This window comes from Micropterus salmoides, unplaced genomic scaffold (assembly GCF_014851395.1).
Source record: "Micropterus salmoides isolate LMB-PRFRI ecotype aquatic unplaced genomic scaffold, ASM1485139v1 Ms_hic_scaffold_15, whole genome shotgun sequence".
Classification (NCBI taxonomy): Eukaryota; Metazoa; Chordata; class Actinopteri; order Centrarchiformes; family Centrarchidae; genus Micropterus; species Micropterus salmoides.
The window spans coordinates 18,470,037-18,485,738 of NW_024040596.1; the positions used below are offsets into that span (position 1 = coordinate 18,470,037).

Sequence of the window (15,702 nt, forward strand, 5' to 3'; positions counted from 1 at the left end):
GATGTGTTCAACTGCAAAAAAAACAACCCTGACAAAGTCTGTTCCTCCAGGCTCCATTTAGCATCACTGATGATCTCCTCAGCCTCTAATATTCCTCTGGAATATACAACAAGCTTGTACAGTATGTACAATTAGGTCACCTTTTCTTAAATAGACCACACAGTTACAGGGTGGTAAAATAAACTTCTGCTAGTCAAATATTTCAGTCTTAAGTGGGAAATACAAATTGATTGAATAGCCACCTGTATTTTCTGTTGTTTTTGTTGTTTTTGTTTCTTTAATTATCATTATATAATCAATTAATAAATGGTTTATGACACATTATCACACACTATAATTTCATTATAAGACATAAGACACCATTTTCCTCCATAACTTCTTAAAAACATCTATAAACATTTTTAAACATTTACTATCCTTTCAGAATTTCTTTCTGTGTCTGTTGCAAGTATAAGACAACTAATAAAAGCTTTATGAGACATTAGTTTGAGTAGCCTTTAACTATAATTTATTATAGACATGTTAAACTGTGTTATCAAGCTTTCATCAACTGTTAATACTTATGGATGCTTCATAAGACAAGTTATAGGTTTGATGGCAAATACAGTAACATATTAATACCCTTACATCTATATGCTTATAACTAGAGCTGAACACTTCATTGAAATATTATCAAAATTGCAACATGGCCAAGTGCAACCTGCAGGAGTTGCAATTATACATGAGGTATTATGGTGCAGTGATGCCGTGGCCTACAAATCATATTCTCCAGATGTGAGGAAATGTGCTTGTTGTTGTGTGTTATATGTATAATATATATATATATATATTTTTAGATTGCTTATAAGGAGGAGGATTCTCCTGAAATAATTTGTGATTTGTAATATTGCACATATTGAAAGTGTACTGACTTCAGATGAATTTTGTTCTTTACAACCTAAATCTTTACAGATACATTGCAGGATTCAGTTAAATGCACTGGCAGGGATGAACAAACTTTAAAAATGCAGCCTATGTCACTGACCTGTGTCTGAAGGTGTGGCAAACAGGCTAAACCGCGGACAATCGAGCAGACAGTAAATATCTGATCTGATTGTGAGGTACAAAATGTGCCTGTTGGTTAACAATCAACTGTAGAAATGTGAACAGTCCATCGGAAGTCTGCAAGAAAGATTGATCTGACATTTGTAGCTGGTTACAGCCTGTTCAAGTAAGTGCATGTTCAAAAGGGCAAAAGATAGGTTTCCCCTGTGATACCTAAATGTTAGTGTGTGTCTGTGTAGAGGAAGAGGTTACAGACATGAGACCTCTGCATCTTTCCAAAGTCTTGTGTTAGTCTCAAGTTGCACAATCACACTGATCTGTGACACTTAAGGAAATTGTTGAACCAGCAGGCTGGCAGATAAAGGAGGCCAGGTTAAGTTGCACAGAGAGGAGAATTCATTTTGACACTGGTATGTAAAATGTTCAGGGACTTCTGACCTTATGGACCTTTAATTAGACGCCCACATCCAAGCTTCTGGACGCTGTTAGCCAAATCAAGTGGATATCATTGTCCTGTGAGGGAAAAACTATATGGAACTAACAGATAGATAAACAATGATGTTTGGATTTGAAACATTTCAATTTTATCTCATGTACCTTGCCATAACGTAGAAATTATGTTGTGTTTTATGTAAAATCTTAATCTGCAAAGTAACTGAAAAATACTGTACTACGGTTACCTGGCGAGCAAAACAATAATGTTACAGACTCCAAAGGTCACAGATAACCTGCCTTTAATTAGACTCCTAAATTTAGTGGGGTACATGTGTGAAGTGGGTTAAAATGAGCATACTAAAGTAAAGTATAAGTACCTAAAAATTGTATTTATACAGTACTTGAGTAAATGTACGTTGCACCACTGCATAAGGGCCATGTATGCATAATAACACATCGGATTATCCATCCATGATAAGGACATATCAGTGTAATATTAAGACTATTTAGAAAAAAACCCTGAATTTATCCTTAAATTTTGGGTGGCTGCTGTTTACCACGTGACATTCTGAGTGTTTCTTAAACAGCCTCTCTGTCACATGATCCTGATGTCAGTCTGTACAGTGGTGGAGGTGATGAAGTATTAAAAGGCGAGCAAAATTTACCTCACGGCTAGCTTTAAACAGAGATTAAAAGTTAAAACGTGTAGCCAGAAACGTAACAGGATTTTGCTACATTTTGCTGCTAGCTCTTTATCACCCCAACAAATCGGCGCGGTTGACTTTTATTTTCTCCAGCTGTTGTAGCTACGCTAACGTTAGCCTATCTAGCACAGCATCCCCGAGCCTAGCTTACTACCTAACGGTAGCCTGTCTGTTGTTGTGTTGCTGTGATTTCGTCCCGACAAGCGCCGAAGCAAGAAAACGGAAGAACATGACGCAGAGCGCCGGTGTCCAGTCTTGGTGCCTGGGGGTAACGTTACAGTTGATTTTAGGTGAGTTTTGATTCCGTTTAATGTGACATTAACTACGGTTACCTGGCGATCAAAACAGTAACGTTAAGTTAACTTTACCAACTCCAGAGGTCACAGATAACCTTCCTTTACTAGACTAGTAAAAAGGTAACGTGCAAATACTACAGTACACGCTGTATGTTGCTGTAAGACTTTAAACTACAGGGATATGTAGTCTATTGTTGTGAGTGGTTTGTCAGGCCCACGCGCCTTAGTTAACGTGTTTTCTTGTGTTTGGTTTTTTAACGTTAAATGTTGTTTGGCTCTTATAATGCTGAGTTCACGTCTCTCCGTTATAGTTAGCGTCCTTCTCAGTGCAATTTGTTCAGTCAGTAATGTTGAAAATGTATCTCAGAGGTTAAATCTCCAAGTCTGTGTTGCTTCTTCACTGGTCCAACCAGAAACTAGGGGGAAGATTAACGGTATATTTGAGTCAGTTTCTTTTGATAATCCAAAATCAAAATGGAGGTTTGCTATTATTATTGGTGGAAAGTATTTGGGCATAAAGCTCAAGTTATGTACTTAATTACACCAGTAATTGTACTTTACCGGAATAGACCTTGTTAAATAGTAATGAAATTATAATCTGCTCACTCTCCTTCTTAGTTAACGTTAGTTTTGTCACAACATGGGGGTTGAATGGTCTGTTTACATCTTTTGGGTCTTGAGATGATTCATATGAAAGGAAACAAGGTAAAGCTAATTCTGTTTCACAAACATGGACCCTTTTTGGGCCTGAAATAGTTATTTAAATGTTTTTAAATATATAGATCCTACTCGTACGTCCATGTCCTCGATTTCCTCCAGCAGCAGATGAATGTGGAAAACTAGAGTCCTCCAAAAGAAGTAGCAAGAAGTAAAACATTTTGGAGAGGGTCTTAAGTTTTATGCCATTTCAAAGGCAGGTATTGTATTTATACTTAAAGTTGCAACACAATTTGAAACTTGATTGAATAGTTGATTGACAGAATATCTGCTGGTTTTGTAACTCCTTTAAGAAGGTAAAGTGAATATCTTTTGGGTTATCAGAAGTTGGTTGGACAAGACAAGCAATTTAAAGTAAACATTAGATGGGGCTCTTGAGAAAATTTTCACAATTTTCTGACCTTTTCTCAACCAAAAGGATTAATCGCAAATACAATTGGCATTAATCTATAATGAAAATAATTGTTAGTTGCAGCTATGTTCTTACTTTCTCCACCACATTTATCTGGCAGCTGTAGTTACTAGTATAAAACCTGGTTGTAAAAATAAATGTGCTGTTAATAACCCTGGCAACTAGCTGTGCCTATAATAGTGTGGCCCACAACAATGAAACATCTCAGAATAGAGGATCACAGGTTTCCCTTCTCTTAGTGTATTTAGTTGACTGCCATTTTCCCCTGTTATTCAAATTTGAAAATAACATATCTTGTCTCATATTGATAGGAAATGTTTCAATAGTACATAAACAACATTATGTTTTATAAATTAACATTAAGTCATCTAAAAGTCTTGTCTTCAGGTCTCAGTTTTTTCTCAACGTACTTGTTTCTTTATAAATTTCCTGTCATTAACTTTGTCCTAGTCAGTTTTACAGCATAGAGTATTAAGAGTAGGGTACGTATGGTTTTGTATAATGTTGCTCATGGACACAGTGGTATAATATAAGACAGGAGTTCTTTAATTTGTCCATGTGTATTATAGAGGCAATCGCAAACACCTAGATTTTTGTTGAAGATGGATAAGTACACCTAGATAGATTTTAATTACTTTGCTTATTTAGTCAAAAATGTATAACTGAAGCTCCTCAACCCCACCACCACACTACACTACACAGTGTGCGATTCAGTGAACTTTGTAAGGAAGAAGCACCCCATAGTGGTTCAGACCAGTTCACCGACAGAAGGAAACGGTAAACTACTTTAAAAAAAAAAAAAACTATCAGTCTTGTGATTTTTTTCTTTTCTTCAGATTATAATCAAGCTCTGACAGTTGTATTTTATTTATTTATTTTTTTTTATGTTGCTGCATGTCTCAGAAACGGCACATTTTACTCACCTGAATTCAGTGCAGAAGAATGTACACTTTATGGAGATGGAGATTGTCCAGGCAGACAGTGGTTCTGCCCTGTTTGTCTTAATTAACAGTTACAGACTGTGATGAAAAGGGGTATCACAAAAAATAGCATTGTGAAAATAGAAGCAGACTTTGTAGAAAATACATTTAGAAATTAAAACTCCTGGATTGCCCCCGAATGCAGGCTGTCGGGAGGAGTTGCACACCTATGAACTAAAAGTGTGATTGGTTGACAGTGGATTGTGTGTGCAGGAGGTTGTTTTAATCCTTAATGAAGTTTCAGTTGGCACAGTCGCACACTCTGTTTGCTACAACCTAATTATAGAGAACTGTTTTACAAGCATATGTCCAACTTGTCCTGTGATCATCAGTTTTTGTCGCATAATCAAGAGTTTTTGTTGGCCCAGAATGAAGGAAAAGACGGCACCACAACTGTATATTACTGAAGTAATAGGAAATATGATTGTGAATTGGGTATTAAATTGCATTCTGTGATATTAAAAGGTCTTAAAGTCTCAAATTGGTGAACCCTGCAGAAACCTTGCGTTTGTGTTCAGTTTTGAACCCCTTGCATCTCTGTAATTCTGCACTCACGACTGAATATCTCCTGCAGCTGTCGTCCTGCACCAAAGTTTTGCTACTGTTGCCCCGCTCACAACGGCTCAAACCACTGCTGCACCGCACAAAGACATCGGCAGACCTGAAAGAGGAAACTACCAGGTCATCAGCAGCAATGGTACCGTCTGTTTACTGGCATCCATGGGTCTCCAGTTCAACATCACCTTCAACTCTCTCTCCCAGAATAAGGTGCTCAATTACAAACACGCAAAAGTTATCTGACTAGTGCAAAATAAATATGGACACATTAACGAGTTTGAAATGCTAAATGTTCCATCGCCTATTTGCAGACTGTGCAGGATGTTGTGAACCTTCAGCCCAATGCGACGAAGTCCTCTGGATCATGTGACTCAGAGAGCGCCTCCCTGCGTATCACAGCAGATGCAGAGAAGACCAACCTCACCCTTTTCTTCACCCTGGTAAGTTACTGCATCTGCCCTTTGTTTTGTTTTTTTAAGATATCACAGCCATGTGCATAAAACCCCAGTGCCTTTTCTCTTCTTGCTTTATTTTTTACCTTGTACTGGTAACAACCACTAGATGGCAGCTGGAGTTTGAGGTAAACTCTCCTTCCTGCAGTGTTACTGACTTAAGCGGGCCTTGCTTATTTTTCTCCAGAATACTACATCCAATAAGTACCACCTGAGTGAAGTGTCTCTGTCAGCAGCCTGGCTGGACATGAAAGGTGAGTGCACTGATGTGTTAGGCCTTGTGTAACTATATAGCTGACTGTGAGTTGGGTGTTCAAATATTTGTAGTCAAATAGTATATATTACAAAGGACCCCCTCATATGTTATACCTAAGAAGATCTGAAATGTCAGAAAAAACAGAAATGCAATCTAATGCCGCAGCCCTGCAATAAATCCTACCATTATGAAATATTTAGTTGCATCATAGTGAAAGGTGTTTCTAACATTTTTTCCTTCTTCCAGAGGCCCAAAGTAATCAGTTTAAGCGGCATCGGTAACATTGACACACATTTGTCTCCTTTTTATAATTTAAACAAGACAGGTCCCAATCTAATATTTATACATAAATCTTTTTGTTGTTTTTACAGTGTTGTGGTCTCAAATCCTGTATGTTGTTTCTTTCGGCACATTGAAAATGTAACTGAATATTATTATTGTTATTAGTTTATAATACATTATTGGTATTTTTAGCTGGCTTTTTAGTGCCTTTATTCAGACAGTAGAGCGATGACTGGAAACAAGGGGGAGAGGGAGATGCAACAGAAGTAAACAACTGAGTAAACCATACATTAACGACAACAGTAAGATGCGAGTTAGATGTTTTTAGAACAGAAATAACTGCAAGAATGCATCCACATGTTTCCTTCCTGTTGTCAACCACAAACTCATTCAGTCAATTAGCTGATCTAAAACTCTTCCCTCCATCTTAGGTTTCTTTCTCCTGTATTCTGTCCACAACACATTTTACAACATTTTGTACTTCTTTTAGTGGGTCATGCCAATTGGCTCGAGTGTAGTCTTGCTATTTCAACTACTCAAGAGTTGATCTCTTATTTTAATGGATGCAGTTACTTTTGAGATCATCAGATCTTCAACAAAAAAGTGCATTCTATTTATGCAAGAAAACCCCCCTGGTGAAATCTTTCTTTAATCTTCCTCCTTCTCTAAGGTGGATCTCCTTTCATTGAAATCTGTTTTCCCTCTTCACATTTTGTCTCAAGTCTCTCTTCCTTTTTTGTTTTACTGAACTCTGGTAATCACTGCCTGTTCTGTCCTCTGCTATAGAGCCCTTCTCAGCCAACAACCACAGCCTGGACTACCTGCGGGGCACCCTGGGGTTCTCATACATGTGCCGCGAGGAACAAACTCTGAACGTGGTCAAGGATTTGTCCATCAACACCTTCCAGTTGCAGGTGCAGCCCTTCGGTCTCACCGGAGATCGGTTTGGAGCAGGTAAACGCCTCTGTTCCACTAGTAATGTCATGAACTAAATCGACTGCTTTCTTGCTCTAATTTATTTTTTTACTCTCTCAGCTGAGGAATGCCAGTTGGATGAAGATGACATGTTGATCCCCATCATAGTCGGAGCAGCTTTAGCAGGTCTTGTCCTCATCGTGCTCTTGGCCTACCTCATTGGCAGGAAGAGGAGCCATGCTGGCTACCAGACCATCTGAGGTCACCTGTCGCTGGAGCGCGCTATCCCCACCCCTGAGATTAACCACTGTTTTATGACACTTAACACTCCTCCCTTTCCTCTATTCCTACATCCTTAATAGCCCCATGTGTGTGCAGTTTTTAGCCCTCATCAGTAACACTAGTCATTATCACATTGTGGAAGTTGATATGCTCTTTCTGAACTGACCCACTCTGTCATAAAAAAACTGGGACTTTGTTTGGAGATTGAAATGAAATGAGGAAAAACTGGTACCATGTAAAGCAGGGGTGTGGATGCTGATCAAAGGGTCCATGGGAGTCCTCACATTGTGTTGTACTATTTATGATTTCTGTGAAAGGAATTTTGAGGGACTGTAGAATTTGAGGGAATCGCTCCTGTAGCTTTTCTTATTGTTAATCTGCTTTAGGGGGGGACCATTTTAGTGGTCTTGCCTTAAATGAGGTTTGTTAATACAAAGGGAATATTTCTGGCTGTTTAACTTAATCCACTTGAGAGAGTAAAAAAAAAAAAAAAATCGTGACTGTTCTACTCTAGTACTCTACATGTAAGTCAAGTATGCATGTTTTAGGGAAAACACTAAAAACACAGTAACCTGCTCCTGAAAGTTAGTTAAGATGCATTTAGGAAATGATTTTGCTCACTGTTATTAGTACTGATATGTCCTCCCGTCTCATATTAAGGTACTCAACACATTTTGAATGGAATCCATAGCTGCAGTGGTCAGCTTTGTAAGAATATTGTGTTTGGGCTGAAGTGGGTTTTTTTTTCTTTTTTTACCACTTTATTTAAAGGAATAACATTTTGGGAAACAGGCATATTTAGGGTTAGATGAGAAGATACCACTCATATTTGCTTAATGGAAAGCTACAACCAGCAGGCAGTTAGCCTCGTTTAGCACAAAGACAGGAAAGATAACAAAATCTGTCTGCAAGGCTCACTGATCATCATGTTCTGTTTAGTTTGTTTACACAAACACGAAGTGTAAAAACGACATGTGGTTTCACAGGGGGTTATGTGACAAACTATTTCAGTAAAATAAGTGTGTCACATAACCCCCTGTATAACCACAACATATTTATTCTCATATTTACAGTACAGACATGAGTGGTATTGATCTTCTCAACTATCTCTCGGCAAGAATGTGAATTTCCCAAAATATCAAACCATTCCTTTACATCATAGTAGCCACTCTTTTGGATTTTGCTGTTACAATGTGCACAACTAGAGTTGCTTAAACCATTAAAAACTGTACTGTTGGTTTAGGAGGATGGATAATCTCAGGACATCACTGTAAGATCATGATGAGTGTTATAGTTCGCTGGGTGGTTTTGTTTGTTTCTTTTTGTTCCCTGAATATGGGCCCACTTGGGATTTTGTTTGCTGAAGGGAAAGAAGTTGCACTAAAGTCCTGAGAAACGGCCCCATGTAATGATTAAAGTGACCAAAATGCTCTGGTCATTGTTCATCAGTGCCTTCCCAGCTGTAAGATAGATGGGACTGAAGTAAAGCCAATAGCACAGAGGTACTTGCTCACTGACACTGTGTGCTGCCATGTTTGGGACATTTTCTCATTGTCTCACGTAGCCTTCATGTACTGTTAGTACTGTAGATATGCATTTTTGATGTATCTTTTTTCCGCTCTGTCATCTATATAGCCATGTAATGATTTAATAAGGTTTTAATGTATTTGTTTGAACTGTTTTCTAAAGCAGAGGTCAATAAAAGTGAATGAATGAGGCTGTTTCACTTCTTGTTTTACTTTGTGTGCTGTCAAACCTGTTCCTGGATGGTCTTGTTTGTTTGGCTCTTTAGATACCGGTATTTGTGGTACTGGAAATGCATCGTGTTCTCAATAAAAAATAATGTCTAAATTACAAAAATGTGTAAAGAATCAGAATAAATTTCCCTTTCTTGAATAGTTAAACAACAGTTTTAGTTTTGAGGTTTGATTAAGTCAGCCATGCAGGCTTTATGTCCTTGAGGTGTGAATGAGTCTTAGAGACTCATAGCCAGCAGGACTCTGAAGTGCAGTGTTTTAATACTTTAAGTTTGATCACATCTGGGCACAGAAACCGTTCATAAAACAAAGCGCAGTACCTGGCTCATATGTATTTGTCTTGTCAAAGAGTTGGTCTGTTTGTAAATGCAGGGTGGGGGAAAGTTGTTCAAAGGCCTTTGACAAATCATGCATCTTACAGGAAGCATGTTCACTGAATTATCTGAATAAAACCAGGAAAAGGTATATTTTTGGTCCATGTTCCAGATTTGCATGGGCAGGGCAAGAGGGGTGGGTGGTGGGGAGTCCCCCTCCTTTTCAGAATAAGAAGGTGATGACTAAAATGACTAAAAACAAGACTCAAGAAAAATGACATGGAGTTTATTTTCCCCTGCTCCTGCAGAATGTCAGAGGGGTTGGAGGCCCCATTGTCTCATCATCTGTCCATCATCTGTCTGTACATGGCTGTAGGCTCTTTGGACTTACAAATAGCTATATATTGATATTATTTCATATCAGAATATTTAAAGTTGTTTATTTTGCATTTGTTTATTTCACTGAATAACTTCCAGCACTGGGTTGCACTAGCTATAGTAAAGTTAGGGTATGAAGTCGACTCTGGAAGGGTAGTAACTACTAGTTTGATTGTAACTAAATCAGCTATTAAAAGTGGTTGCACCATGATTACTTGGATCAAAACCTAACTAGTTTGGACATAAACTCTTAACTCGGGCAAATGGCCAATCAACAATGAAAGATAGAGTTAACAAATGCAATTGATTTCTGGCTGGCATGAGCCACTTGGCATCGTAGCACATCGTAGTAAGCTAGATCGATGTTAAGATCATTAAAAAAATAATGATGTGGGGTAGAAAATTGGTGTTAGTGAGTATAGAATAACTGAGAATAAGCCATTTGTCTGAACTGCTTTTTTTTGTGACTAAGACATTATTTTCACAGTTTAGTCGATTTTTCTGTGACTCAGCAGTCCTAGGAGATTTCTAAACTTAATATACTGAACTATCATGTAACACTACAATTACCACTTCTCTTTATCTTTGTTTGGCAGAGGCCTTTTGAGGTGAGCTAAATCTGAATTATTAAATTTCTGTTAACAATAAAAACGTGCCACACAAGGTTTTGTAAATAAGGACAGCAGTTACCACACCAAATTATACATCTAATTTTACTTCTTAAAGAGAAATGGACGGTTAGAACAGTGTTCCACTGCAAGAGACATTATTTCTTCTTTTCCCCGTAAGACTGAAAATTCAAATTGCATTCTCCCAACTATTACTCTCCACAGTAAAAAAAAAATCATTCCCATACTACTTCTGTAAAATAATTCAACAATACAATGTAGTAAAATTTCAAATTAAAATTTCTACAGAGCATCAAGTGTGATTATCTTCAAGTATCTATAGCAGCAAAACATGTGAAACCAAGCAAAAGACAAGGTTCACAAATATCATTTGAACAGATTCAGAACATCCAGGCAACTGGATTAGAGTAAAATAACAATTGTTAAGAAAAGCAACCAAATATCCACCAATATGTCCATTATGTTTGCACACAGTGTTACTTTATTATACTGAATGAAAGCAGGTTAAGCAGATATTCAGCGGTGGATCAAAAGCCTGACAGTGGTCCAGATTCTTCCTCCAGTATTCGTTGTTTGCATTTTTCTCTCAGTTTATCAATAGTTGCCATAGATAGGCTCCCAGGTTCTGTAAAGATTTTCTGTAAAAACAGAGTTTGAGAGAATGTCACCAAATAGATTAATGTTCAGCACTTTAGAGCTGAAACAATTAATTGAGTAATTTAATTGATCTACAGATTTTCTCAAGAAAATAAAGCCATAAGTGTGTTGCTTCCAGCCTCCCAAATGTGGATTCCTTGCTTTCCTTTGTCTTATATGATAGTATATTGTATATATTTGGTTTTAGAGCTTTTATCTGACCAAAACAAGACATTTTGAAGACATCACCTTGGGCTCCAGGAACTTTTTATCCAAATGTTTCCCTTTTTTTTGTACATTTTAAGGACCAAAATAATTAGTTTTCTTTGTTGCAGCCCTAAAGCACTAATGCAAGTCGACCTTTTGCGAACATTTGCCAGTGATGGAGAACTGGTGTTGATGTTTGAACTACTTTAAGCAGGGAATAGCTAATTGGATTGATTACATCAGAACAAAAAAAATGGGCCAGTGTTTTCTCATTTGTTTCTCTGACTGTCGTTTCTCATTACCTGAATGAAGTTGTGGCAGTCCAGAGTGAAAGCTCCACAGGTGATTTGTTTGAAGCACTCGCACACGTCCATCAAAGAGCGAGCTCTTAGGATCTCTGGCTGGTGGTGGATGATGAGAGTCAGAGCAACACGGAAAAGAACCTTGGAGCCCTCATAGAAAAGACAATCCCAGACCCGCAGAACGGTCTGTACAAGAAACAATAAAGACGTTTGTAAAATGTTGTGCTTCAGCATCACCATGAATTCCTCATTTGTCTCTAACATTATACCCTAACATTTCCTCACCTCAATTGGTAGTATGTCAATGTAGAGGCAGATGAACCAGCGTGACACCACCAGAGTCCATATGCCAGGATACTGGGCCATGAGCTGTCCTATTGCAGGAGCTTTAGTCTTGACCAGCTCCCCAAGAACCTCCTGGTCAGTCTTCAGACCCAACATAGCCGGGCTGTAGTAGTCTACAATATCCCCAAAGCAGATAACTTCAGCTTTTTTCCTATCTGAGTGCAGTAGTGATACTTGTTGGTCGGTCTATCAAGCACAATTGTGAATTGGTTTTGTTTCTAAAATGGAAATGTTTAAGATTGTCGTGTTGGTCTGGAAGTTCTTGCAAGAATTAATATTCCACTTGGAGTGCCACAAGGCTCCAACCTGGTTCCCCTACTCTTTTATATTACAACGAGGGTTGTTATGCACATGGCACACAATTCTATATAGTCATTACAACAAATATATTTATCTGCCTTGATTACCTTAAAAAACCCTAATCTACTCGAAGTTGTCCAGGATAAAACACTGGAAGGTATTGGTTCAAATAAGAAGGACTGTACAACACAGGCAAATATATTTGAATGTTATTATAAAATATAAAATAGCCACAAGAGAAGATCATGCAGAATATTTCAACATTTGTTGTGTGCAGGCTTAAATAACTGTCATGCACTACTCTCAGACTAAAAGTCTGTACTTGTTAAGCATGCTGCTGTGATTGCTTTAATTGGACCAAAGCAAAGAGCTAATCACGTGTTTTTACAGATATTTAAGTCTAAAGGCTTCTTTTAACTTGTTTTATTTAATCCGTTCATTTTAGAAGAGATTTTACACAACTTGCCTTGCCTTTTGCCTTTCAGTGTTTCTTTTCCTTCTTCATTGGTATTATACATTCACTTACTGTAAAGCACAGTACAGCATATAATCCATTTATCCATTTATCCATTATCTATAACCACTTATCCATGCAGGGTCGCGTGGGGGCTGGAGCCAATCCCAGCTGACACTGAGCGAGAGGCGGGTGTGCTATACAAATAAAGTTTGGTTGATTAAAGGTCCTGCACCACCTTATGTTGTTGATTAGACCTCCTCTCAGGACTTTGTGGGTGTGTACAGTCTGAGCATAAAGGCCGGACAACTCACACCTACATATACCATTTTTATTGATACATCAATTTCAGCCTGAGCAGACCTCTATTCAGACATTGAAAACACCTATAGGGGTGTAAAGGGACCTTAATTGCACGCATGAGCATTAAAAAAAGCCTCTACCTGGGAGCATTCTGCCCAACAATGCATCCATGAGCCAGAAGGACTTCTCTTCATCTTTGGTGATGATGATGAGGTATCCTGCAATGAAGTTCATACCCTGGAATAAACAGAGACAACAATGATCTGACTGTGTGTGAACTCACTGGCTAATAGGTCATTGATTGATTTATGGACAAAAACACACATGGAGCCAAATACATGGAAGATTTTATGCAGGACATCTCCAGCAACAACTTATTTCCAAAAGCATAATTAAAGATCTGATTGTGTCACCAGACAGACAGACAGACAGACAGATAGACAGATAGATACTTTATTCATCCCTGAAGGGAAAGCTCTGTGCTTTCAGTATACATCAAAAATAGATTTGCTTTACAGGAAGCTGACATGGATTAGTGAAGTTGTGTCCAGGGTATTTAAATGAATAAGGAACTAGCCAGTCCTGTTCTTTGGGTAAACAAATGTTATGGTAAATGGGAGGAGATTCAACTCTTGTCTGTGAAAGTGTTTACTTCACCTGACAGTACCCCACTGCCTTATTATGGTGTCCGTAGGCCACCAACACATTGTACAGAGCCGTCTGCAGGCTTGCTTCTCCTTTGCTCTGGAAGAGGACGTTATCAGGAAAGGTCCTGTGCATGTCTGCCCAAAAGACATGACAAGAATTGTACTATGATATGGACCTGTGTATTGATACAAGTTAAGGTATGGGTGTTTTTTAAGAAGAGGGACAACAGATATTTTGTCATGTAATAGTAGGGAAAGCACAGGTGTTACTAATATCATTAATGATGGCTTCGTTCTATTCAAGGGTCGCAGTAGGTCATGACAATGTGTCACTGGCCCATTGTGCACGATACCAGAACCCTGAAAATGAAGCAGCTAAATGGAATTCAGTCATTTCTAACTATATTATTCACACCTGTGGCTTTCTGTGACATGTCAAAATATGAAAAAGGCCTGTTGTCACACCTGTATGAATGGTTTCTTTCAGCTTGGAGTCGTGTTCCATGGCCTGCAGAGACTGATAATAACCCGGGTTGCTCTCCAGTCGTTCCTTTGCACCACTGGCTGCCATCCAAATTCTGGTGCGGTGCTCGTTAGGCACACCTTTACGCACAAACCTTTTCACTTCCAAAACAAGATTTTACAATTACATCTCATAACAACAGAGTGCCAGATGGCATCAAAACAGTGTTTGAATGTATTTTACTTGTGCTTGTCAAGTTCTTCTCCACATGGGGTTTCTCTTGAAGGAGCTTGGACCATCTCATCGACCTTCTATTGAGGACAGCTTCATACTCATTCATCATCTCCTTGTAGGGTTCAAAATCGTGAGGTCTCTCAAAGCCATAGGGGTCAATCCTGCTGTGGCAAAACCACACAATCAAGTACCACATACAAATGAACAACAGTGCACAAAGCACAACTGTGGAAAAGGACTGACATCTGGGTCACTTTCCTCCCCACCCTTCTTTCTCTCTCCTATTCCCTGATGACAGACACTACAACAGCCACCACTGGGTAGGGTTTCTGTAGCACGGAGATCAAATGCCATACCTGGGTGATTAGTCAGTTTTAGATTACTTTCAAGTGGGATTAGGAGCAAGGAGCAAAATTCAAACTCAGAAATAACCTCAGAAATGTCATGTATTCTCCACAAAACAACTCTTTGCTATAATAATTTACTAAGCTTGGTAGTTGGCTTCTAATAGCAGCTTTACAAGTTTATTAAGTTAAGTTAAAGTGCAAATACAGTCGGTTGATGAGGAAGGAAGCTGCTGTAAATAACAGGTAGTCAGGAAGGAAGCATCAAGAATATACATAAGTAAACGAAAGACCAAACATGTAGATGGAGTGAACAACACATCAACATAAAGCTCACCTTCCACTGCCAACATTGCATGTAAGTGGTTGGGAAGCATTTCCTTTCATTTCCATTTCCATTGTGCGTCATGTACTGCAGGTACAGTAGTCCACCCAGGCTTTAACCAACTGATGCACTGAGGAGGCTATTTCATTTGTCTTAATTGGAAAAGTACTGGCTGCTGTCAAAGTAAATAACAAAGCGGCCTGAATTTCAAATGTCTCACCTTACAGTATTTAGAGTGAGAGGAGGGGCTAGTTTAAGTAACCTAGCAGCCGGGTAACATCCGCAGGTATGTCCTTTATTTGCCTGCAAAACATTTTGAGGAAGAGAAACAGTAATGTTTGCTTGTATTTCCCCTTAAATATTACTGTCCATTATAATGAGTAGTAGCAACAGTAATGGGAATAATGGTAATAGTAGTATTGACAACAGTCATCTCATTTCAAATTTTGGTTTCTTCCTTTTTACATTTACTCATTTGGCAGACGCTTTTATCTAGAGCAACTTACATTTGAGGAACAACATATTGTTGTTATTGGTAAAATATTATTTCCTAACTAGGGTTGAAGAAAAACTAGTCATGAGTCCAAATTCCACCACTGCAACACAACACCCCTAGGAAATATATAACTGTTTAGCAAAACGGGGATACATATTCTTTGAACTGTTTAAACATGTTATCTGTAATAAAAAATAACAATGCTAACAATGATAATTAATGATAAATTGTCATT

General features: G+C 38.3%; 2 protein-coding genes across 3 annotated transcripts; one reads left to right on the forward strand and one right to left on the reverse strand.

The window, feature by feature from the left end:
* Positions 1-2,083: 2,083 nt before the first annotated feature.
* On the forward strand, positions 2,084-9,051 carry lamp1b (lysosomal associated membrane protein 1b). Its single transcript, XM_038720808.1, has 6 exons — positions 2,084-2,473; positions 5,163-5,356; positions 5,458-5,586; positions 5,786-5,852; positions 6,923-7,090; positions 7,172-9,051. The coding sequence occupies exons 1-6, from the start codon at positions 2,413-2,415 to the stop codon at positions 7,309-7,311; spliced, it is 759 nt and encodes a 252-aa protein (XP_038576736.1). The 5' UTR covers positions 2,084-2,412; the 3' UTR covers positions 7,312-9,051.
* Positions 9,052-9,730: 679 nt separating this feature from the next.
* Positions 9,731-15,225, reverse strand: LOC119903548 (growth hormone-regulated TBC protein 1-A-like). 2 transcript variants are annotated; one of them, XM_038719802.1, is made up of 8 exons: positions 14,984-15,225; positions 14,312-14,466; positions 14,071-14,229; positions 13,616-13,740; positions 13,099-13,195; positions 11,842-12,014; positions 11,557-11,742; positions 9,731-11,049 (listed from the first exon to the last, which is right to left on the reverse strand). In XM_038719802.1, the coding sequence occupies exons 1-8, from the start codon at positions 15,043-15,045 to the stop codon at positions 10,939-10,941; spliced, it is 1,068 nt and encodes a 355-aa protein (XP_038575730.1). In that variant the 5' UTR covers positions 15,046-15,225; the 3' UTR covers positions 9,731-10,938. The 2 variants fall into 2 exon arrangements, with proteins under 2 accessions (XP_038575730.1, XP_038575731.1); XM_038719803.1 differs by having other exon boundaries at positions 14,312-14,463; positions 14,984-15,223.
* Positions 15,226-15,702: the final 477 nt, after the last annotated feature.